Consider the following 23,832-nt stretch of genomic DNA (forward strand, 5'->3'; position numbering starts at 1 on the left):
TGAGATGGTGGTATTTTGTCACTGAATCAATGCAGAGACCAATTCCCCAGGATGGTGGGAAGATAGTACTTTCAGCACCATAGTCTATCTTTCAGAGGTGACAAAACTGCTTTTGTAGGCTCTACATCTACGATTCAGCTCAGATTTGGGCAACTATTTGTCTTGCTGAATTCCCTAAGCTCTTTTAGGATTATCTAGCCTAAATATCTGCATACTCTTAAATAGATGGTGCATTTCACAACCGCAACTGCCAGATTTCTGTGACAATAAAAAGTCTCATATACTTTATAGAGTGCTTTAAGCTCCACAGGGATAAGAGGAACTAACTGAAAAAATATTTCTGAACAGATTCCTTTCACCTAAGAAACCTGTTACTGCATCACTTCCAGTCAGATGACCCCTCCTCCTTTTCATATCTTTTAACAGCCATTTCAGATGTAGAGCAGGACATTGGGGAATTGCACAAGCAGTGTTAGGGGTTTTCCATTAGCAGACATGCCTTACTTTAGCTACAATCTGTAATAGCTTTCAGGTGAATTCAGTAGGGAAATTTATCTTGACAAGTTGTTCTTTCCATCCTGCTTATGGACAGCCATTATCATAGCACCACATTTACATAACATTGTATGAGCAAAATGTAATAGATTGGCAGGTTAGAGAAGTTAAAGAATCTTATTCCTGACCATCTGAACAATGTGTTAGGATAGGTAAGAGGCTCAGAGTAGCCATACTTTAGAGGGAGAACTTTAGAACTCATTTCCCAGAATCTGTTTTTCCCTGTTTCTTAAGTTAAACCAACAATAGAATTCACCTAATGGTTTAACAACTCAGATTTAACCCACATTAGCTTAAAACAGGTCTTTGTCCTTCTCTAGCAGCCAAACCGTGTTAAGAGGTTTGTGTCTCCCGCTAAATTCAAGCCAACAGAGAAAGCAACAGGGGCTCATGCTTTTAAATCCAGAGGTCACAGGTTCAATCCTAAACAATCACCTGACCAGGGCTGCAATCACACACAGATGAGAAAAGAAGTCCCAGTACAAAACTCATGTCTAGTTATTCATGGTACTGGTATATTAAAAGGCAAGAAAAGCATCTTAGACAGTACAGCAGTAGCTTAAGATGTCGGTTTCCATTACAAACACTTATAAGTGGGTAGAACAAACTCTTCAGAGGCAGGGAGCATTTTTAATATAATAAAATAAATCAGTGATTTTAAATTAGTTTTCCCCTTCCCCTCCAAGCGGTAAATAAATATGCACTGTAAAACTAATCAAGTAGTAAACGCAGAACCTACATTACTCAAAAAGAAATCAGTCTACAAAATATTTATTTGATAACAGCCACAACACTGAATTGTCCATATCTGCAGTATTTTATGGCATCTCATAATTTGACATTAATGTATTTACACACCTCCAATAGATGGTCACCACCTAAAAATTAAATTCACAAAACCAAGCTCACAACCAAGAATAGTCAATAGGACAGCAGTTGCAATGGACAGCCTCTCTCAAAGGCAAACAGGATCCCAGCCTGCTACCCAGAAATCCTGTTGCAGATTGTTAAAGTGCAAATATAGCCAGAACTGTGATCAGAAGAGATAGGGAAGCTACAATTTATTCTCAGTTGCTTATCAAATCTGATTAGATTATGAATCAATGCCACAATCCTGCAAACTTTTGTACACATACATCAATGGGATTATTCACATACTTAAAAGTTAAGCACCTGTGTAATATTTGCAGGATTGGGGTACAGACAGGATTTTTTTTATTTTTTTTTTAATAAATATGAACTGTCTCCTTTGCAATCTCATATATGGATCTGAGAAGAGGTCAAGCTGGGCTCCTTTCTACTACTATTACTGACACCACCAGTAATGAAGATTTGGAATCAGAACTTCCATTGATTAGTGCCTGAAGCAAAACAGAATCCAGCTCCCTCTCCAGGATTTAACTCTGCTGGGCCAACGAGAGTCAAAGTGACAGGGTATAGCCATGGAACTCTGACACAGTAGGCTGGGTAAGGTGGTGCTATTTTTAGATGTACTTTTCTGATTATATCCAGTTTCCCCTAAAAGTACTGAAGTGTCATTCCTAATATTCTTTAGTTTTCAAACCCTGCATATTCCTTAAAAGCCTTTTTCCCTGTCTTTCAGTTTGCTCTATGAAAGCTAATGAATGCAACTGAATCTGCTTTTTTAAAAGTTTCCAGGTAATTGTTCTGGCAACACAGTCAGTTCTCTTTCCGTTTTTTCCTAAAACCCTGATCGCTACATTAAGATTGTGAGAGACTCATGCAACAAAGAAAATAAGTCAGGGAAAAATATCTAGTTCCCTAGAGATAAAAATACTACCAATTTTACACTGACAGTCAGTGCCGCCTTGCGTATGATCCTGCAAACTTCTCTTGACCTGAAAACGTTTGATGTTTCTGATGTGCAAATTCTTCGATCAACATTTCAGCCCTCTATAGTGTTAAACATTCCACGCTGCAAATACACATTGAGAGGGTTACAATGCAGCTGGGGATACCTAACACAGCCTTATGAAAAGTGTTTATAGCAGGTTTGCAAGTGGCATTTCACAGAAGAAAAATCTTCTGAGTCTCTTCCCTGCCTAAGTAATATCTGGTGGGGACTAACTGTTCATTTCACTCATCTAAAAGCAAAAACCTGAATGAGTTCGCTTCAGGTTATCATTGTTTCAACCTCAATTTTATTTTAATTTTAAACTCACCACCACCACCATAAACATGCTAAGTTATAAACCTCTGCAAAATATGGCTGCTCACAGAAACACTAAATGGCAGCTATAGCACCAAACAGCCCAGAATGCAACAAGAACAGGCTGAAAAAGAAACAGTTGCAGAAGCCTAGTCATGTGTGAGAACAGATGTCCATCTCCCTTTGCCCTTGGCTTTTTGAGGTGAAATCAGCACAGTATTAGCCAGTAGAAGGGATGCTGGTGCAGCCATACAAAGGAATCTCTGATCTGGAACTCCTGCAGCGTAAGTGTTTGGCGAGATCAAAAGAAAGTCAGTCTGTCATCCCCACCAAGTGAGTAACAGACGAACTCGCGTAACACAGAACACACCACAGAATCGGCTTTAAACATGTACAGTATAATTAGCACAGAGGCACATCACAGAGTCTAAACAGCATTTTTAGTCACAGCATAGATTCAAACAATTAATTTCTCAGACTGTCTCATGCACAGCAGCCCTTTTGATGACATACAGTGTCTGCCATAGATAAAGCTGCAGCACAACATGCACTAATACCTCAAGGGGACTGGCAGTGACGAGAAACCCATTCTACACCCCTAGCCCTTGCTTATGGAAGTGTGTGTTATGCTAACAGTTGTAACAAGCAAGGGTGGAGCAGAGAAAATGGTGGGCTGTACCACAAACCCATACATTATTCCAGTGGAACATGCTCTGCATTAGATGCGAGGCCCTACAGTAGAGATGGAAACTACACAACATAGAGCATCAAGATCACTATTACCAGAGGTGTAGCAAATTATTTTCAGGTATGAGGGGACACTAAAATGGCATCCAGGATCAGCCTATTCCCTGTTTAGATTGCCACCTTGACAGTCTCTTGCATTTTTGGGAGGTTGAGGTCAGCAGCAGAAGACAAAGAATGGATTTTCCAAGCAAATGTACCTAGGGTGTATGCTCAGCCTCTAGGTTGCAAGTATTTGGTTAAGATGAGAGCACAGTACATAGCTCCATGGACATTGTACTTTTCCCATCATGCTAATGGAGATGCATCAGACCAATTTTACAATGTGATGACTTAGGAAAAGAAAGAAAGTGGAACAATACCAGCTGGTAGGCTTGGTTTACTTTTTGCATTGCCCAAAAATGGACAGCAGAGTGCAGTATATCCAACAGAGGTATAATACTTCTGCAAGGGCATTCTTTACAGAAATGCCAGGGCAAAATACAAGAAAAAAGGGATATCAGACATCTCAAATTCTCCATTTGGCTTTGGATAACACCCATGCGACTTAGGTGAGCCACAGTCTTTTAAGCAATTGTTGAGAACTTGCACAATGTGTGAGTAAATACATAATGGAATAAAATCTTGTGTGTGGACGTATTACTAACAAAAGGGATACAGGCCTGGACCCAGTTTGGGGAGAATTTAATGGAACTTATTTACAGAACAGGAGGAGAAAGCTGCATCAATGGAAGGTAAACAGCCTGAACTCATCCCACAATACTGGCCCACATCATACTCTTTAATACCTAAAAGTAAAAAAATATGACCCCTCCCTATTATCCTCCCCCCAAAATATTTACAAGTAGGATCAGCAAAGATGATACAGAAGGAAGATGTATTGGAGACTACTGCAGTTTCAGTCTTTATTTTAATTGTCTTCCTGCTGACAGACTCCTTTATTGCTTGGGATGCCCACTGGACCTCTTCAGTACTCTGTGTGCCTTGGATGATGAATGGCACAGAGGCTGCTTCAAGCTTCCTCTGCCAGCAGGCAAAACCTGTATGGTCTGCCAGACACTAGACCACCAGAAATTGATGATGGATGCCATGATGCAAATATGCAGCCTTTGCCTAAGTGTTCAATAGCAAAAGAAATCTCTGTGCATCTGACATTTGGGTTAAAAACAGTCAGTCTGCTTGTATTTGGCACAAATGAAGTTTGTATTTGTAGAATTCAATAGTGACGCTGTAGAGATCCCAGGCGTGATAAACATGTAGGTATGGGACAGAACTGTACGTCCCAGTCACCCACCGCAGTTTGTCTGTAGCCTTGTGTGTTTACAGTAAGAGAACGAAACACAACAACACCTTAGAGACTGCAGCAAACTTCATAAAAATCAGACTGTTATTTCTCCACCACGTTCTCAAAAGTAACACTGTGCCAGTTACAAGTTCTGCTGGAACCTATTGGACTTTGACTGGAAAGTAGCTACATGTTGCACCCAGCTTCTGGGTACAGCATGATCAGACTCAAATGAAGGAGTCCTTCTGAAGGAATGCAGAAAAAAAAAAAAAAAAGACATACAGGAACGTATGTGGGTATGATGGATGAGAACATACAGTCCAGGAGGAGTAGGCAGCTCCGACACCATCTTCGCAAGAACACGCTGCTATTAACAGTATGGAAGCCACCCAGTGGGCATTGTGGTTTCAGAATTAGTCATCTATGGTTGGCAACCAAAAGGCCTAAAAGAAGAAGAAAATGTAAGCATGGCGCTAGAACAGGCGCCTGAAATTCCCCACCCAGTAAGCCCCAAAGCAAGCCAAGGAATCTGATACATGCTACCAGCAGTTTAGGATTAGTATCCCTGCTTGGACTGGTTTGGTTTGGGAGGCATGTCAGGCTGATGCTGCCAAAGGCAACTGCTCATTCTATATCTTACACACAATACATGGGCAAGCTCAGGCCTAGCAGTCCTCCCATACCTTCCTAGACTGTTAAGAACTCTACTGCCTAGCAAGACTCTAAGACTGAACCTGAACAGGACCTTAAAGCTCGCAGTGTTTATGATAGAGGATCATGAAATGTCAGCCATATTACGGTGGTGTGAAAAAGCCCATATTTCTGTGTGCATGCACATGCACTACTTGTTCTCAATGTGTCCATATACATTGTTCCTTTCTGTCCCCAATGTACTGCCACACTTCCATCCACCTGCCAGGCTGTGGGAATCACAGGGAGGGCAGGATGCAAGTTGGACTGGCTCTTCCTGAGCTTAGGGGAGGACCTAGCAAAGGATGACTACCCTCTCCCACACAGTCATCCAGGGCAGCCCAGGAGACAAGAATTAGAAAATTCTGAAAACCAGCCACTTCCCCAGTGCCCCCGGCCTCAAGCACAACCTCTGCACCAGAGGCTGTGAGAAGGGAAGCGTATGCATGGCTGGGCACTCCCCCAGCAGGGGACTTGTGGGTGGTTTCCACTCCTTTGGCACTGAGCAGCGCAAAGGAAATGAACAGGGCAGAGAATCTACTTCAATATTAAATTCTGGCCCACTGACCTACCAGAAATAAGGTGTTGGAACCTCAGGCTGAAAAGGATGGACTTGTGTTCTTACCATGTTGGAACATGCACTGGCAAAGGTCATGAATTTGGGATTGAACTGCAGACAGGTTATAGGACCTGTGTGTTTCCCATCCAACACAGCCACCTTCATCCCACTCTCCCCATTCCAGACATGAATTTTTCCATCCTCTGAACCTGTGGGTTGGAGAAGACATAACAAAAAAGGCCAACACAGCAGACAAAGTCAAAGTATCACTGGTAAACTGTAGTTGAGGCACCAGAAGAGTTATCAGACCTACAGGAATCAAATCTCTGATTGCCCCCCACAACAAGTTGGGGTAAATTTTCCCTTCAGACTTGCAGGTACAAATTCTGCTGACTTTGAATGGCATTCTGTATGGGCAGCATTTTTAAAAAGGTTGCAGGGCCAAATGCTGCCCATACAGAATGCCATTCAAAGTCAGCAGAATTTGTACCTGCAAGTCTGAAGGGAAAATTTACCCCAACTTGTTGTGGGGGGCATACTCCTCCTTGGTAGCGATATGGATTTGATCAGAATAACTCTTTATATACTCAAGTCTGATGCAGCCTAACAAACCATCTCATTCCGCAGAAGATGACAGTTGGCATTAGCAGAGTGAAATCTTGCCTACACTTAAAACGCTAGTAGTACAGTAGCAGCTGCACCAATGTAGTGCTTCAGTGTAAATGCTACCTATGACGACAAGAGGGATTCTCCCATGGGCGTAGGTAATCCACTTCTCCGAGAGGCGGTAGCTAGGTCGACAGAAGAATTTTTCCATTGACCTAGTGCTGTCTACACAGGGATTTAGGTCAGCCTAATGACGTTGATCAGGTGTGTGGATTTTTTCACACCCCTGAGCAACATAGCAAGGTTGACCTAATTTTCTAGTGTATACCAGCACTATGAAGGATAGAGTTTTGCTATGCATATTAATGGCTTGAAGACCAATATCAGAGGATAAAAGGCATTGTTAAAAAGGTAGCTGTAGTGCCAAATAAAACTCCATGGCATCCTAAAAGCCATCTGATTACAATCCTGCAATTTGCAGATCATGAAAGGCCTGGTTTTCAGCAAGCTGTGCACGTATCTATGCATCTACTTGGAAGATGGAACACAGTATTCATCTGCACAAATTCTCAGTTCATACACAGAGAAAAGGTAAGCATCTTACTAGTTACATGCAGAATCACATCAAAGATTCACACACGTGCACAACAGCTTGCTGAAAATCAGGCAATAGAAGTGCCATCTAGTCACTGAAAATTGTGCAGTCTGCAAATAATCAAAGAGTATGGTAAACCAGATTTCAGTGAGTTACGCTAAATGTGACTGGCCAAGCTTGTTAAAGACATCTCAACTCTCATGATCACTAAATACATGTTTTTATAACAGAAGTCTACAAATTTCCATTTTAATGGGACACCTTGAATTTTTAAAACTGACCTCTTTTCAAAAATATTTTAGTCTTTGGTATAACCCCCTTTACATAAGATTATCCTGATTGTTTAACAAAATCCCTAAAAAGTTTTTTTCTGTTTCCTTTTTGTCTATATGGGCTTTTCAGGAAAGAAACCAAGTGGACACCCAGGGTAAATTAGTCAAACTGCACAAAGTAAAAATGGGAAAAAATGCATTATTCTGGAGTTAAGCAGTTGTAGGGACAAAGTTGAGAAAGAAGTGAATCTGTCCAACAGCAGGAGGACTGAGGATACCAAAGAGTTAGAGAAGGGATACGTTTCCTGGCAAGAAGGGTAAAACATGCAGAACTGAGCTGACTCCAGGAGGATAAAATGAGGGTCTGTAGGATCAGAAGGGAAAAAGAAAACATTCACCAGAATAAAGAACCACCACCAGAATGGTCTTTCCTGAGAGACCGAAATACCATCCTAGATTTAACTTTAGTTATTAAGGAGAATTTATGGGCAGGTTACTGATGACCAGCTAGATTTCAATAATTAGCATAGTATACAGGGTAGTTTCATGTATATATGAAGAACTGAAAGAAAGTAGTGGGGGAGGCAGTACAATATATAGAGAGAGATAGAGATGGTAATTGGCCATGTTGGGTAGTAAGTTAATAATGCAGTGTTATAACTGTGCATGTAGTAAATAGATTATCCAGAACTACCTACAGTCTAGCCATAATCAGCCAGTTAGTTTCTTGTAATCATCACTGTAAGGAGGATCTTTAGGAGGAATATGAATGTGGAGACGGTGGACTTGTTTTGCAGATCAGCTTACATTCACTGAGGGCAGTGTATCCTAGGATATCCCAGCTGATACTGTGCAGATTACCCTACACAGGTAGCCCAAAAAGGTAAAGAATGTAGTCTGCAGATAGAATGAAGGGAGGCTGCAACATTCTAAACTACTTCAATTGGTTTTTCCTACTACACAACTTTACCCATGCTGCTCTTCCGATCCATCTCAACAGCAGCCTGAGGGGACCAACTCTTGGGGGTGACAGTAAGAGGGAAGTTCAGTCAGTAGCCCATTCTATTCTTCCTCTCAGCTGAGATTGCCAGCCAAGCTATCAATTAGTGTCAGCTGTAGTGGTAATATATGATGCAAACACTTGGCCAGCAGGAAACATGGACAGACCTACCTACTAAATTAAACATTAAAGTACATTGTATTAAATGACAGAATTTTGAGAGTGTTTTAAGTGTCTCCCACAGCATACTGAGGAAAGCATTTTGTAAGTCCTAAAATAGCCTGTTGCAGCCTTTAAACCAACTTTCAGTTTAATTATATAAATACCCAGTTTCACAGCACTGAAATTGCCTTGTAATAAGACCCACAATGGCAGGCTACAAGGGGGTAAGGATATCTTACCAATCATTATGAACTGGGAATCTGGTGTGAATGATGCCTCCAACGTGACAGCCTTACTGTTGTTATAACCCTACAATACAAAAGAGGTTAAATTCCTTCAAGCCTGTGGCAAGGGGGACATGTCAAACCATTCTTCTAGCTGAAGAACAGGAGCCCCTCCCCCAAGCATTACAGACTGCACTATGCAAAGCCCTCCAAGTACTACAGGAGGGGACAGAGCACAGATGTAAGGATTAGAAGTGGGCAATAATTTATCAAGGTACTAAACCAAACACTTTCCCCTCATTAGCAGAGCTTTGAAAGCTCATTAAAGGGAGTTAAATATCACAAGTAATTTCTAAAAGGGAAGAAGGAGAGAAGTTTTCAAGTGAGTCAAGGATAAGGGCTTGTCTACACTACAAAGTTAAGTTGACATAAGGCAGATTACATCAACCTAACTCTGGAGGTGTACACACTACAATGCTCCTCCCACCGCTTCAACACACCTGCTATGCCGACCTAATAATACCACCTTGACGAGAGACTTAAAGCTTAGGGTGATGTAGTTAGAGCGACGCAGTGTCAGTGTAGACACTGCATTGCTTACTTCAACCTAAGTGACCTCCAAGACATGTCCCACAATGCCTGCCATGGCTGGTCTAGTCACCATTTTGAACTCTGCTGCCCTGCAGCCAGGTATACAGACATGCACTTCCTCCCCTTTTACAGCCCCAGGAAGTTTTTAACTTGTTCTTTCTATGAGAGCTTGCCAACAGGAACTGCCCAGTTGACCATGCCGGCTCCACACTGCAAACACGCTCCTTCCTGGGGTACACAGGAGGCCCTGGATCTCCTGGGTCTGTGGGGAAAGGAGGCCATGCAGTCACAGCTCCACTCCAGCCTTAGAAATGTTGACATCTACAGGCACATTGCTCAGGGCATGGAGGAGAAGGGCTTGTAAAAATCAAAGACCTGTGGCAGGCATACCAGAAGCAAGGGAGGCAAACAGTTGCTCTGATGCAGAGCCGCTTCAATACTTGCTCCATATATCTTCCAGGACTACAGCAGTATCCAAGGCACATTACCCCGCAGGAGATTAAACACAACAACAGCCTCACAGTCACGCAGCTGCGAGAGCCTCATTGGTGTATGTGCTTGTGAATCCCCGTTCCCCCGCCTTTAAAGATACTTTCCCCGGCATGTATGAAGTTTACCTCAGCATTACATAGATAGGTTAGCATGGGTGTGGAATAAAAATCACTGTTTTTTCCTTATAGCCTTGTATTCATAACACACAGCACAATACCAAACAGCAGTGCAGGGTCCGTGCTTTCTGACAGAGATGGCTGGCTTGCAGGTTACCAGGGCAATTGAATACCCATGGAATGATGGGATTGGAAAAACCTGCATCATGTAATGCTGAACCTGCCCCCAAGAGGCAAACCCTTCCCCAAGACACCCTGTGACCAGTTGTACAGTGGGATAGCTGCCCATGGTGCACTGCTCTGTGTCAATAGAAGAGTTGCTACTGTGAATGTGCTCCATTGACACAAGGAGCATAGGGTGGACATGCAACAGTGGTTTAATTACAGAAATGGCTGTACACCCATGTAATTTAAGTCGACTTATCTTGGGCCTTGTTTACACTACAAAGTTAAATCAGGGGACCAATAAGCAGCAAGTTAGTAAAGAAGCCCTCTCCTTAACACTTGTCTCATCCACAGGGCATCAGCTATCTCTATTACTGAAACTGGAAGGGAGCTCCAAGAGACCTGCCCCTGGAATACATGGAACTGGGGTGTTTTATCCTCCAAGCTAATAATCCCACATCATCCCATCCCTTACAAGGACGTAGCAAAGAGAGAGCAGTTTCCAAGAAGGCAACCAAGATAGCATGCTCACCCCAAACGTATGCAGTACAGCTCCCTTAAAGGCATCAATCAGTCGAAGGAACCCTCCGTTGGTTGATATGAGGATGAGCTTCCCGTCGTTACTGAACTTCAAGCCTGTCCACTCACAGGTTCGATCGTACTGCATCTTGAATGTAGCAAATGGACCCTTCCATAAATAAATAAAATATAAAAAAAAGTGGTGGTGGGAAATGATTTGTATGCATGCGCACCCAAACATTTACTTTGTTGGTAAAAAAATAATAGTAAAAAAAATTATATCTCCAGCACAGGAAAACATTTTAGATTCCTAAAAGGAAACGAACCAGACTGATATTGAACAATCCAGTACTGGCTGCCACGCAAAGGATGGCAGGGGAGAGTAGCAACAACCTGTCAAATTGTGATGCAGTTGTGTTCTGACATGCCACGATTCTGTCATCTCCAATAGCAACCAAACCACAACAGGAAGTTTAGGAAACTTGTGGTTTCACCACCATAAAGGAAATGACAGTGAACAAACATCTGGTTCACCACTACAGTCACCAGAGAGAAGAATCAATTCTCACATTACATCTGATTATACAGAGACAGATTTAATGTACAATACAGTGGCCATTTGCTAACAAGGCCGCCAAACCTAATTTAAACTAAGGGCTGGAGCATCAGCACTGTTGCACTCATCTAAGAACAGAGCTGTTCTCCACCTATTTGCAACTACTGTCGTCCAGTTACAGTTTTCCTTCTTGCTCTGATGTTGCTGCTAGGTCCACCTGACCTAGCTGTTCTTCCAGTACAGCCAGCAAGGAGGAAGAAACACTAACTGCTGCTTCCCACGTGTTACAGGAAGCCTGAAAAATGGGTTGAAGTTCCCACCTGACTCCTATCAGCCTCCCTACACCCAGAGGCATCATCAGCATAAGGTAACAATGCCATTCAGCTCCTCAGTGATGATACCCCATAGGCTTGCTCCCAAGCTCTCCGTCTAGTCTCTGATACCAGTTCTCCTGGGGCAGAAGACAGAGAACAAATGGATTGTGCACTGGTAGATTGCTACACAGAGTGGGGTCTGAAGCACAATGTGCCTGGCCTCTGAGGCAACAGCTCAGCCTGAACCTCAGAAGGTGGACCAGATTCATAACCAGTCTTGGAGATACTGTTATCAAAGACCCTAAATGATGCAGGAAAGCGAGGCTAAGGAAACTGAGTATAGTTCAGTGCTGAGTATGTTGGTGAGGGAGCACGAGGATGCAAAGGCATATGACAGGGGACAAAACGTGTTGGGAGAGCAAGTGTCTGAGAGGAAGAGATAGGAAGGTGAGAAGTGGTTGAGTCAGGAGACGGGGCATAACCCAGGACAAATGCTTTTTATTGCTTTTAAGTTGATCTGGGGACTCCGATTTTATTAATTCTCTGGCTCTGGGGTTAACTAGAATGAATTTAGAGGCAAGTCCAAAATGGGATTTAAGGATCTGGTGGTGGCACCTACTTGTACAAGAAACTCTTATACAAAGCTCTCTTCATATATTAAGTATTAACTCCTTGGTGCTGCTGGCTGTAGCACATGCTAAGATGTTTCAGGGGATGCTCCAAGTCCAGGGTTTAACATGCTGTTTCTTGTAAGCTATAAAGTGTCAGAAATGCATCTAGCTTGTCTCTTACCTTGTCAAAAGAGCGGAGATCGTAAAGCTTCACCATTTCAGAATTGACTCCAGCAGCAAAGATGAGGCCCTCTGGATCAAAGGAGCATACAGGCTTCCCCTGAAGATGCATTAAACCCTAGAATATGGAAAACAGTTAAATATGGATTCAAGTTGGGAATACAGGCGTATGCACTTAAGTCCATTCCTGACAGCTCCCTCAGCTGTGCACAGATCCAGCAGGGCAGTCTGCTGGTAGAACAGCTGGGTTTTCAGTTGTCATTCTTCGTTCTTAAGAATCTTTCAAAAGGTGGCTTCTCATGTCCCACACTGGCACTAGCCTCTCAATTCTGTACACAGAGTATCAACAAAGAGTTTGGAGAAGTGGCTAAGTGGCCATCCATCCAGAAAGGGTATGAGGAACTAAATACATGGCCTCAACTCATCCCTAGTGGCAAGTGATGATCATGGGACACCGTGAAGGGGACAATCCTAAGAGGTTAGTCAATTTAATGCATTCTAAAATTAGAAGGTTTAGAACAGAGATGAGAAAGACTTTACATTAACTTCACTATTTAGGTGAAATAATCCAATTGCGTCTGCGAGGAAGGAATTGACTGGTCTAAATTACTGCTGAAGAAGTTTAGGAAAACAATTCAGATACACCCCCTGCTCACCACCCATCTACATCTCTTATGGGAAAGAAACTTGCATCACAAGAACAAAAGTAACCAACCAGAACAAGATGTGCTGCAGAGGCAACATACTGCAATTCTGTGGGGAAGGGAGACGCATCTTGTATTGGTAACAATTATCACTTCTGAGAGTTTCACAGAGCACTCCTGCTGGAAGTGATGGCAACACATGGCTGGAGGTTGTGGGGCTAAAACACTGACCATTCAGGAAGATGAGCACCCAGGTGCAGCTCTGACAAACACTGTCACTGCCCATCTATGCTGATTTAATACAAAAACCTAACCTTCCAAATGCTAGACGCAAAAACTGTTAAACTAAAAAGATCAGATTCCCACACAAAGGTTAGCATAACAGTAATGGACAAATTCTCTCACTCTGCACAAACTTTGCACTGGTTTGACTACAGGTGTTACATTAAATAACTTAGATAACCTAGTGCAGCTTTGTTTAGTGACAGGTTTCAGAGGAGCAGCCGTGTTAGTCTGTATCCGCAAAAAGAACAGGAGTACTTGTGGCACCTTAGAAAAATTTATTTGAGCATAAGCTTTTGTGGGCTACAGCTTCGGGCTGTAGCCCACAAAAGCTTATGCTCAAATAAATTTGTTAGTCTCTAAGGTGCCACAAGTACTCCTGTTCTTTTTGTTTAGTGGACACCCTTACATCGATTAAGTTAAACTGATGCAACATTGTGTTTAGACAAGCCCTCTGCATGAACCTGCAAAGCGGGAAAATTAGACTTTTAAAGAGAGAGTCTTAGGGAAGACTGGTAAACTAAGATTTTTACAATGTCAAAATTACATAAAGTCGCACACAGAATGGAAGTGAGATGTGGAGAAAAATGTCATGTCAGCAACATCTGCTGACTTCCCACGAAGACCAAGTTAAAGTTTAGAAAGCAAGAGGCTCTTACCAACATGCACACTACCAAAGAAAAGTGAGGTTTCTGATTTAAAGGGCTTATTTCTTAGGCAGATATAACTATGTTGTGAGTAAAAAAAAAAAAAGTTTTCAATTTGTGCTTTACAGCTGATCCTCATGAATCAGTGACTGTCTCTCTCTGTACTCCCAGTGAGAATGGAGGCATGTTTAGGACCTGCCAGCCTCTTCCACAAACATTTTTCAATACCACAAACACTGCAAGAGTCAAGCTGTGTGAATGCCAGGTACTTTCAGTGTCCATTTTATGAGAAGGCCTATTCAAGTTTCTGCTTTAGAAGGATTTTACTATGAAACCAGAAATACTAAGTACAACATAATGGAGGTAACTGGTAATAACCAGAGATGTTAATAAATATAAAAATGTTATAGTAAGCTTTAGACAGCATTTTGGAGAATTGTCAAATTAATTATAACATGCTCAGCACTTGAAACAGTAAGGGCTTATCATAGACAAAGTTGCAGTGTTAAGACAGGGTGAATCTTCCAGCTTCACTAAGTTTAACACAGCTGGGAAACCCTGGAATCCTCATGGCTCTGAGTCTGCTTGTGTATTTAACTGCTTAATGTTTTTCATTTTAAAACAAACAAAGCCAGAGCATTCAAGGGGTCCCATTCTGTCATTACTGATTCCAAGGTACATGAGAGACTTCTAGAGAAGACTGAAGACTTTTGAGGCTACAGCGTCATTAATATACTGACAACATCCAACTAGCGTCTTGTTTCATCAGCTCCAGGAGTTGCTGTTTTCTTGCCTTTCCAGCACTTCCCCAAGATAGGACCCTGGAGGAAAGTGAGTGAGGACACAGTGTATGCACAAAATGAATATTGAAAGAGGGATTCTGCCTGAGATGATTTCTTTTGAATTCCAGGAGGTGCTGATGGGGACCAAGAAATACTTCATGATAATATAAAAACCAGACCACCTATTTAATCTACAACCCATTTTTCATCATTTCAAACTAGAAACTCTTTCTTGCACATTTCATGACAACTGTCAGCAGACAGGCAAGTGAATTTGGTATCCCACCTGGCAGTTTGGAGACCGGAGATCCCAAAGTCGGATGGTTTTATCAAGTGATCCAGAAATAAAGGTATCATCTACTGGAGACATGGACAGGGCAACAACTCTGCAATATAGAAGATTAGCTGTATCAGGTATTACACAGGTATGCAAGAAAGTTAGCAATGTAACTATTATCCTCTTGGCTTCACACAAGTTCAAAATACTTAACATTTTTTATGGCATGAGAAGTAAAGTGAATTAAGTCTATCATGGTTTAGGTTCATTACAACACTGCTTTAGCCTCTCTTGTTCTGTTTTATAGCCACCAAGACCTTGATCACCGAAATGTCCCCTTGTCACATCTCTTACCTCTTGCTGTGCCCTGGAAAATATCGGATGTATTTATTATCATGTAGGGAAAGGTAACGGATTGTATCTGCAAGAAAATATAAGAAACACATAAGCATGTATCTCATAATAAACCTTCTCCAACAGATAGCAACAATGGTCTGCTTTGTCTTCAAGAGGGATGTTAAAATGGGATTAACTGAATGAGAAACTGAAATCAAGTAGTCTGGAAGAAAAACAAACAGTAGAACTAGTGAGGATGTTCCCAATGGTTTGGAGATAATACGAATACTTCACATAGTGTAAATGAATTGCCATGAGACATGTACAGTTTTCTGCTGCAAAGTTATTGAAGCAAAATAAAAATCAAGTAACTGTCAAGTTTTTATTCAAGCATTTCTCACAAAACTACAGCTTTCTAAAAGTTGGTGCCAGCATTTCCTGTTAGAAAGCGAGTACAGATTTATCAACCAAATGCCATAGTCCTGTTAATGCAGCCATGCAGGAAGAACTGTCCCCAGCTAAATAACCACTGCAAAGGTGTGAACTCTGCCACTCAAAACGACAATGAGGCCATGTCTATACATACAGCATCTGGTTAAGACGCTCTATGCCAATAGGAGAGAGCTCTCCCGTCGGCATAAAAAAAAAAACACAAAACAAACAAACAAGAGCCCATCTCCATGAGTGTCGTAACCTATGTCAGTGGAGAAGCTCTCCCTCCAACACAGTGCTGTGCACATTAGCTCTTTACGGTGGTATAACTTCTGTCGCTCAGCGGTGTGGAATATTCACACCACCGAGTGACATAAGTTTTGCTGGCATAGGCTGTAGCGTAGACATAGCCTGAGATGTGAACGTCAAAGCCAGGCTGGGACCATTTAAATATTAACTGCTAAGCACAGGCATTAAAAACCAAACTCCTCAGATGGAGAGGCTTTTTTTTTTTTGTTTTAAAAAGCCAAACACTTGTTGCCTTTGTGCTTTCTTTGCACCTCTTCCAGACTGGAAAAAGCTTTGGGGGTAAAGGAGGAATACGTGATGAGAACAGAAGAAAGGACCCTTTTAATCTAACAGCAATTTCTTTACAAAAACATAATATAGCACGGGACAGAACTGATCACAGTATTCTGAAATCAGTAATTCTTTTAAGTGGCCTTCACTGAATATAGATTGCAGTACTAACAGCATTTTTTCTTTTGGAAGATTCTATGGAGATTTTTTCACCACAGATCAAAAGCATTCTGTAGAACATAAGCCACTTTAGTACAAGTGTTGAGAATATGAACCACTTTTACTTGCACATACATTTGTGAGTGGAGACATGCAAATAAGACCAAATTAAGCCTCCAGCATCAGCAGGTAACTTTTACTGGGGGAGACAAAAAGAAAGAACGAGGGAAAAATAAAAGCAGCTAACTCCCTCCCAATTTTTTTCTTACATACACCCTGTTTTAGAAATATAGATGGACAAAAAGACTGATGTTCTAGCCCTTTTTTTGTTGTTTGTTTTTTTAAGCTTTGACACCTGTTGAGTGTTTATTCAGGTTGACATGTTCAATACTGTTACATCGACAAGTGGTGCTGAGACTGCAACATAAATAACAAATCAAAGGTGGAAAATTCTGTTTTCACCTTTGTTATTGCAATACTAGCTGGTGTGCTAAATGACTTTTCTGCAAGGCAGGGTGAGGGTAATGAATCTGTCATCTGTAGGGAACATTCTTGACATCTGGAAGGCTAGAATATTTTTCTAAATGCCTTTTTCTGTAGAATACATGTTACGTGGAAAATCCCTCAAATCCATCAATTCTTGACAAAGGTTTTCCACCGAGTCAGCTGAGGTCAGAGTTCTGCACGGTCCCCCAGAGTTTGGCAAGAGAAATTTAAGGGTAACTGTGACCAAGCATGAATAGCTCAGACTGAGGCACCATTCTGAAAGGCTTCTTCTCCTTTGAGTACCTCCAGATGATTATCAAATGACATAAGTCAATCCACCAAAATCAGCAGTTTTACATCCCATTATTGTTAGTACTTACCTGCTTTTACACAGCAATTTTAGTGCATATTCCTAGTTTTTCTGCTAAAAGCTGCAGTTACCTGTTTCAGAAGAATGCAGGTGGAATCTCACCTTCTTCTGCTAAATACAAACCATCTGTGAAGCATGAGTGGGTGATCCTTTTAGCCGACAGTGCTCTGTCCCAAGCAAGGCAGTGGCCTGTACAGTTATCTCCTGTACCGGGTGGTATCATAGACCCTCAAACTGTACAAACTACTACCTCAGCCTGGAATTAGGCAAGAACAACCAGGTTTGAAGCTCCTGAGGAACCCTTCAGAAAGAATTGGATCAGAAGCATATATGTACTTGTGTGCAAATACCAGCATTTGTACAGTAAAGGAATGGCTTCATTTCACCCTTCTTTCTGTATATGCAACATCCTGAAAAGTTAACATCCTGTACACTTGCCCATAGTTTCATTCATTAGGGACTATGCAGAGTATGGACCAGCATATGGACCACCACAGGGAGGGAAGCATACCAGTTCTCAGGCCAGTTTACAATTACCAGTAATATATTTTTCTAATCCATTTCTATCACCAGTGCATTTGCTTTAAAAGCTAATCAAAGGGAAAATGACTACAAAATGATAATCAACTTCAAACCATCAAATTACAAATACCACCTTAATAAAATGGATTTAAAGAAACTAAAATATTGTACCAACTCAGAGCTTCTCTCAATGAACGATACCACAGTGGGGATTGATGCAAAATTAAAACACTATCATTACAATGAGACAGTCAGTAAATGCACAAAATAAATTGTAACCATGAGAGAAAGCTATAGGAGGATCAGAAAATTGAATGGGAATTTCACCAAGAATGAAGTTCTCTAAGGATTCCTGACATTGCAGCACAGCCATTTACACCAGCTGTTTCTGACACAGAAGAATCACCACTTTGCTGAGGAAAGAGTGTGTACCTGTGGGAGTTGATGAATTAAATAAAAATTTTTAACACCCAACTAATCCTTTCACCCCAGGCTCTGAAAGTAACTTTAATTCACTCAAGATTATGAAGTGCAGTTATGATGAAAAATGACTATGAAAAAAATGACACTTTGAAACAGATGGGTTGCCCATGCATATTATACTGGGAAAGCAGAGGGGCTAATGGACAAAGCCAAGATTGGACACAGAAGAGATGTGTTCTACACCAGGCTTAGTTAGTGATTTGCTATGTCACCTCAGTTTCCTGCCCTCCATTATGTACAAATAGGGACTATACATCCCTATCTTTGTAAGGCACTTTGAGATATAGAGGTGAAAGATACTATAGAAATGCTACCTATTGTTTTGAGTCATCTACTTGCTTTGACAATTTTTTTTGTTAAGCTACTCTTTACTCCTGCTGGTACTGCAAAGCCAACACAGCCATAAGAGCACACCTGCATGAGCTGGAATGGAACCCACAGAATTGTTAACTAAGTTCCAGATACTGAATCTTAATCAGCAATGATGCACTAGTCAGAACAAAGTTTGCCTCCTGATCTCAAATTGAATTTGAAAGGCTGTCAGAAAAGAAAAACAAAGTTTTTAAAATGTTAGCTTGAGCATCATTTGCTGTGGAGTCACTGAAGGGGGGGGGAAATCTTCACAATGGCAATTTTCAAGGCATAACTATTCAAAGTTTCACTAATAAGGTAGTAAATATGCTTATTTGAAACAGTCACAGAGAAGCTAAATGATTGGACCAATACGAAACAGCCAGTCAACAACAGAATCAAGAATAGAACTCATCTCCCTTCAACTATCAAATCATATTAACTCTGGTTATTATAGCAAAGGGGAACAGTAATTAGCAACAATAGGTCATTATATGTTAGGGAATGACTGAGTTATACTTTAAAGATGAACATGTCTGTTTGCCACCATTCTAGAGGTTGCTAAGAATGAGCCATTCATGTCAGTCAAGACCAAAGCTTTCCCCGGCACTCCACTACGGTTTATCTGGGTGTGCCATCTAAGTGCAGAAAGATTATACATGGTCACTTACCGTCTATTTTGTTGGAGCTGTACACCACAGTGTTGGCAGCATGTGTGTATCTGATTAGGTCCACTCCATACTTTTTACTATACAGTGTTCTTTTTGGTCTGTCAAAAGAAAATACAGAAATAATTGTCTACTTCAACACACACGAGCTCAAGCTGCAACCTACCAACTATCAGTTTACTTTTTAGTAACTTAACACTATAAGTCCTTTGAGATATCCAGGTCCTTTTATATGAGGAAGGAAAACTGTTGAGATCTTTAAAACCAAAAAAAACAGAACCATAAGAGACCTTGTTACATAGTGCACTAATGGATTAGTCTCCAACCCCTAGGGACCTATATTAAAACCCTAAGATAATTAATAGGACTCATTTTAGTCTCTAGTGAACAAGATATCACCACAACAGTCACTGTAGAATTTGACACATTTGTCAGCTCAGGAAACATGTGGAATTGCAACTACAGGGGTGTTTTAAACTAGGAATGGGCAACAGTTGACAAAGTTGTGTGGTATAAGCTACTGCATGAGACATTAAACCTAGTACAAGTTATGGCAGTCTGTTCCTTGCTTTCATTAGTGTTACATTCATGCACACACCCCCTAAAGTGTAACTTGGATTATTTTCCAATACCTTAAAAGAACCCAAAGCTCTCTTTTTCATTCGTTCTTAAGCAGTCGAAGACTATCTGCTTTAGGAAACGTTTTGGGAACATCTTTGACATTTCTTCCACAAGTTAAAAGGCCAATACACAAATGCAGCAAAAAAAGTCCTGTGGCACCTTACAGACTAACAGACATATTGGAGCATGAGCTTTCGTGGGTGAATACTCACTTCGTCGGATGCATGTATTCACCCATGAAAGCTCATGCTCCAAAACGTCTGTTAGTCTATAAGGTGCCACAGGACTCTTTGCTGCCTTTACAGATCCAGACTAACACGGCTACCCCTCTGATACAATACACAAATGTTATGGGGGGGGGGGGGAGAGAACCCACACATACTATTTGCTTCTAGCACTCCCAAATTTTAGTAACCTCTATCTAAATTTTCTCTGATAGCCTAAAAGTCAAATTCTGACATGTCAAGAGCCTCAGTAAATGCCTGAATATATGCTAGAAGAAGTTTTTCCATTACAGATTAATTTGTTTTGTTTTCAGAATACAAATGGACAAACTTTAACTGCAACATATTACAGTGGAAGGTTTCAGTTTCTGCCTACAACCAGAGGGAACTCACGGAGGTAGATTGTCTGAAACTGAACCATCTGACAACCACCACAGTTTATGTATAAACAAGTATTCATTCAAAGTTTCCATAGATACTGAGTGAGACTTCGTATTAAAACTCCAAATTCCAGTAATCAAACCTGTTACTAGCCCACTAAATCTTCTCCCAATTCCATGTCCCTCTAGTTTTCCTTGGCTGCACCACTGATCAAATTCTCAAGCATTTTTTTCCAAGTGTTAGAAGTTTAGCCTCTCCACTGGCTCCTCTTCCCCATCACATCAAATGTAGACGTTTTGTCCACTCTTTAGAATACCAACTCAACTCAAGCCAGGCTGGGAAAAGTCATATTGCTCAGAGACCTAGAACAAGTACAAGCCGGAAAGTTGAATGACTTTAGGCACAGTAGCATAGAGCTGCTAGAGGGAGAGTGACCAAAGGAGCTAAACTGGAGTGCAGCAAAGAGTTGAGCTGCTGCACAGACAAGGAGACCCAAAATGACTAAGCAACAAAGAGTCCTGTGGCACCTTATAGGCTAACAGACGTATTGGAACATGAGCTTTCGTGGGTGAATACCCACTTCGTCGGATGCATGTGAAAATGACTAAGCAGAGAAATAAAATTGAGCTGCCAGGCAGAGGAGAGGAAATGGGCCTAGTTGATGTTAGCTATACAAGTAGTGCCTTGGGAGAATGGGTGGGAGGAGTGAAATACTTGAGCATGCCCAAGACTATGGACTGGTCTTCACTGCAGGCATAATTTGAAGGCATTTTACCACAAGGTTAAGTGTTAGGTTAGCTTGCCCACCAAGCCAGTGTAGGCTTTGAAGTAAAATAAACTTGACTATTTGCTGCTGCAAAACAATTAAATTTGTTTTAGGAGGGAAATGGCTGCTCTAATATTTTGTTACAACTTGGTAATCAAACTTCGCTGCTGTTCCCAGAATCAGCCAGTTTAATTTGCAAGTTAATAATCCCTGACTGCCACACGATTTTATACATACATTTGTATTAAAAAATATACACAAACTGTCAATTTGAAAAATGCCTGGATCACACTTTTTTTTTAAATCAAAAAAACTCTACAAGCAGCCTGGATCTGCAGATGGTAATACTGAAGTCCCTGAGCCAATTAAATGGAACGCTTAATATCCATAGGGTTTCTTTTAAAAAAGATGAATGTTTTGTGTAACTTGCACAAAGCATGAGAATCTGATAAGGGCTGTCCTCTTGTAAATTGGTGCACGACCTCTAGAATTAATTCACTGAACACATTCAACTTTCCTTCTTATACTTGTACCAGGTCTCTAAGCAATACGATTCATATTCGAATGACTACTCTTTGGCTCATGAAATGTACAGAAACAGAAATTGGCATTTTGTCCATAAGAAACGCCTATTATTAGATTACTCCATAGAAACCCAACAAGGAGATCCAAAAGTTTGTCTTTTTTTTTTAAAGACAAAAACTGGATTATAGTCACAAAAAGTAATTTTAATTCTTAGAGATTCTGAAATATCCTGCCTCTTGAAAGCCAAAAGTGGCCTTAATCCTGAACCAAACAATACAAACACCCACAAAGTAAAATACTTTAGAAGCAATTACAGTGTGTCCTAGGGATATTCTCAGAACGAATACAGTAAGATAGGCTTACTGATGGAGCTACTGACAAGCCTGTACCTGAGCAAGAGTCAATGCACATCAGTTCTGTACACCTTCTCGGCTCTCTGAGCTAAGAGGTGAAAACATTATCTTCTGGATGCAGCAATTAATATAGCAAAAATAACGAGGCATCCTTGTGGCACCTTAGAGACTAACAAATTTATCTGGGCATAAGTTTTCATGGGCTAAAACTCACTTCGTCAGATACATGGAGTGAAAAATACAGTAAGCAGTATAAATATTAAAGCACATGAAAAGATGGAAGTTGCCCTACTTGGGAGGGGGGGGGGGGGGAATCAGTGCTAACAAGGCCAATTCAGTTAAGGTGGAAGTGGCCTATTCTCAACAGTTGACAAGAAGGGGTGAATATCAAGAGAGGGGAAAGTACTTTTGTAGTGCTAACGAGGCCAATGCAACCAAGGTGGACATCGCCCGTTTCCAACAGTTGACAAGAAGGTGTGAGTATCAGCAGATGGAAAATTACTTTATAGCGACAAATCCACTCCCAGTCTTTATTCAGGCCTAATTTGATGGTGTCCAGTTTGCAAATTAATTCCAGTTCTGTTGTTTCTCATTGAAGTCTGTTTTTGGAGCTTTTTTGTTGAATGGCCACTTTTAAGTCTGTTATTGAATGTCTAGGGAAATTGAAGTACTCTTACTGGTTTTTGAATGTTACAATTCTTGATGCCTGATTTGTGTCCATTTATTCTTTTCCCTACTATCCGGTTTGGCCAATGTACATGGCAGAGGGGCATTTTGCTGGCACATGATGGTATATATCACATTGGTACATGTGCAGGTGAATGAGCCCCTGATGGTGTGGCTGATGTGGTTCCTATGATTGTGTCCCTTGACTAGATATGCGGACAGAGTTGGCAAATAAATGTGTTAGTCTCTAAGGTGCCACAAGGACTCCTCGTTGATTTTGCTGATACAGACTAACACAGCTACCACTCTGAAACCAATTAATATAGGTTATTCTTGAGATTCAATTGTTATGCATCTTTATACCTCAAAGTGATGCTGCATTCTTGATCACCTACTAACTTGTGCTTGCTAACCTGGATCTCAAAAAACATTGTCCATATCTTAAAGTGTGAATTTGTTTTGAAAGAATTTCAAATTTTACAGTTTAAGTAAAAAAAAGCTAACTAAGCTAAACTGATGCCTTTCAGGCAACTGTAAGCAATTTTGGAGGTATCCATCCAGGGATGCTGCGTTGTGAGTCAAACCACTGCAACAAAAGGTAATGATCAATCATTTGAGTTGTCACCCATTTGGGCCATGCAACAGAAACCGAGACAGGGGCTAATATAGCCCAATTTAGGTGCATTTATTGGAACAGGCAAATATGCAGACACATTGTTTACCACGATTACTTGCCATTTCTCACATTTCAAGGAGACTATCTCCTTTGGAGACTTTGACATTGTTGACCCTTAAAAGCTTTGTTGCTTTAATTATGCTGGCATAAAATTGCAAAAGAATCCTAGTGTAGAAGCAGCTATACCAAAATGAAA

At 41.1% G+C, this 23,832-nt stretch overlaps 1 protein-coding gene and 1 long non-coding RNA gene across 5 annotated transcripts in view; one reads left to right on the forward strand and one right to left on the reverse strand.

Annotated features, from left to right (window-relative positions):
- WDR82 (WD repeat domain 82) overlaps nt 1-23,832 on the reverse strand; it is a 140,713-nt gene that overhangs the window by 106,178 nt on the left and 10,703 nt on the right. The window contains exons 2-9 of one of the 2 annotated variants that reach the window (XM_045023908.1): nt 19,428-19,525; nt 15,393-15,459; nt 15,048-15,147; nt 12,408-12,524; nt 10,759-10,914; nt 8,878-8,947; nt 6,070-6,212; nt 1,291-5,197 (exon numbers count right to left, since the gene is read on the reverse strand). In XM_045023908.1, coding sequence (XP_044879843.1) covers nt 5,168-5,197; nt 6,070-6,212; nt 8,878-8,947; nt 10,759-10,914; nt 12,408-12,524; nt 15,048-15,147; nt 15,393-15,459; nt 19,428-19,525 — 781 coding nt within the window. In that variant the 3' untranslated portion in view covers nt 1,291-5,167. Of the gene's footprint in view, nt 1-1,290; nt 5,198-6,069; nt 6,213-8,877; nt 8,948-10,758; nt 10,915-12,407; nt 12,525-15,047; nt 15,148-15,392; nt 15,460-19,427; nt 19,526-23,832 lie in introns of those variants that run through there. The other variant, XM_045023904.1, reaches the window with a different exon arrangement.
- LOC123374218 lies at nt 11,099-15,652 on the forward strand. Of its 3 annotated transcripts, none has more exons than XR_006581036.1 (6): nt 11,099-11,668; nt 12,746-12,884; nt 14,151-14,244; nt 14,655-14,810; nt 14,890-15,186; nt 15,346-15,652. It is a non-coding gene; the product is annotated as an uncharacterized LOC123374218 (long non-coding RNA). The 3 variants fall into 3 exon arrangements; XR_006581034.1 differs by having other exon boundaries at nt 11,100-11,668; nt 14,108-14,244; XR_006581035.1 differs by lacking the exon at nt 14,151-14,244 and having other exon boundaries at nt 11,102-11,668.

The sequence above is a fragment of the Mauremys mutica genome, chromosome 7, assembly GCF_020497125.1.
Source record: "Mauremys mutica isolate MM-2020 ecotype Southern chromosome 7, ASM2049712v1, whole genome shotgun sequence".
In the NCBI taxonomy this organism is placed as follows: Eukaryota; Metazoa; Chordata; order Testudines; family Geoemydidae; genus Mauremys; species Mauremys mutica.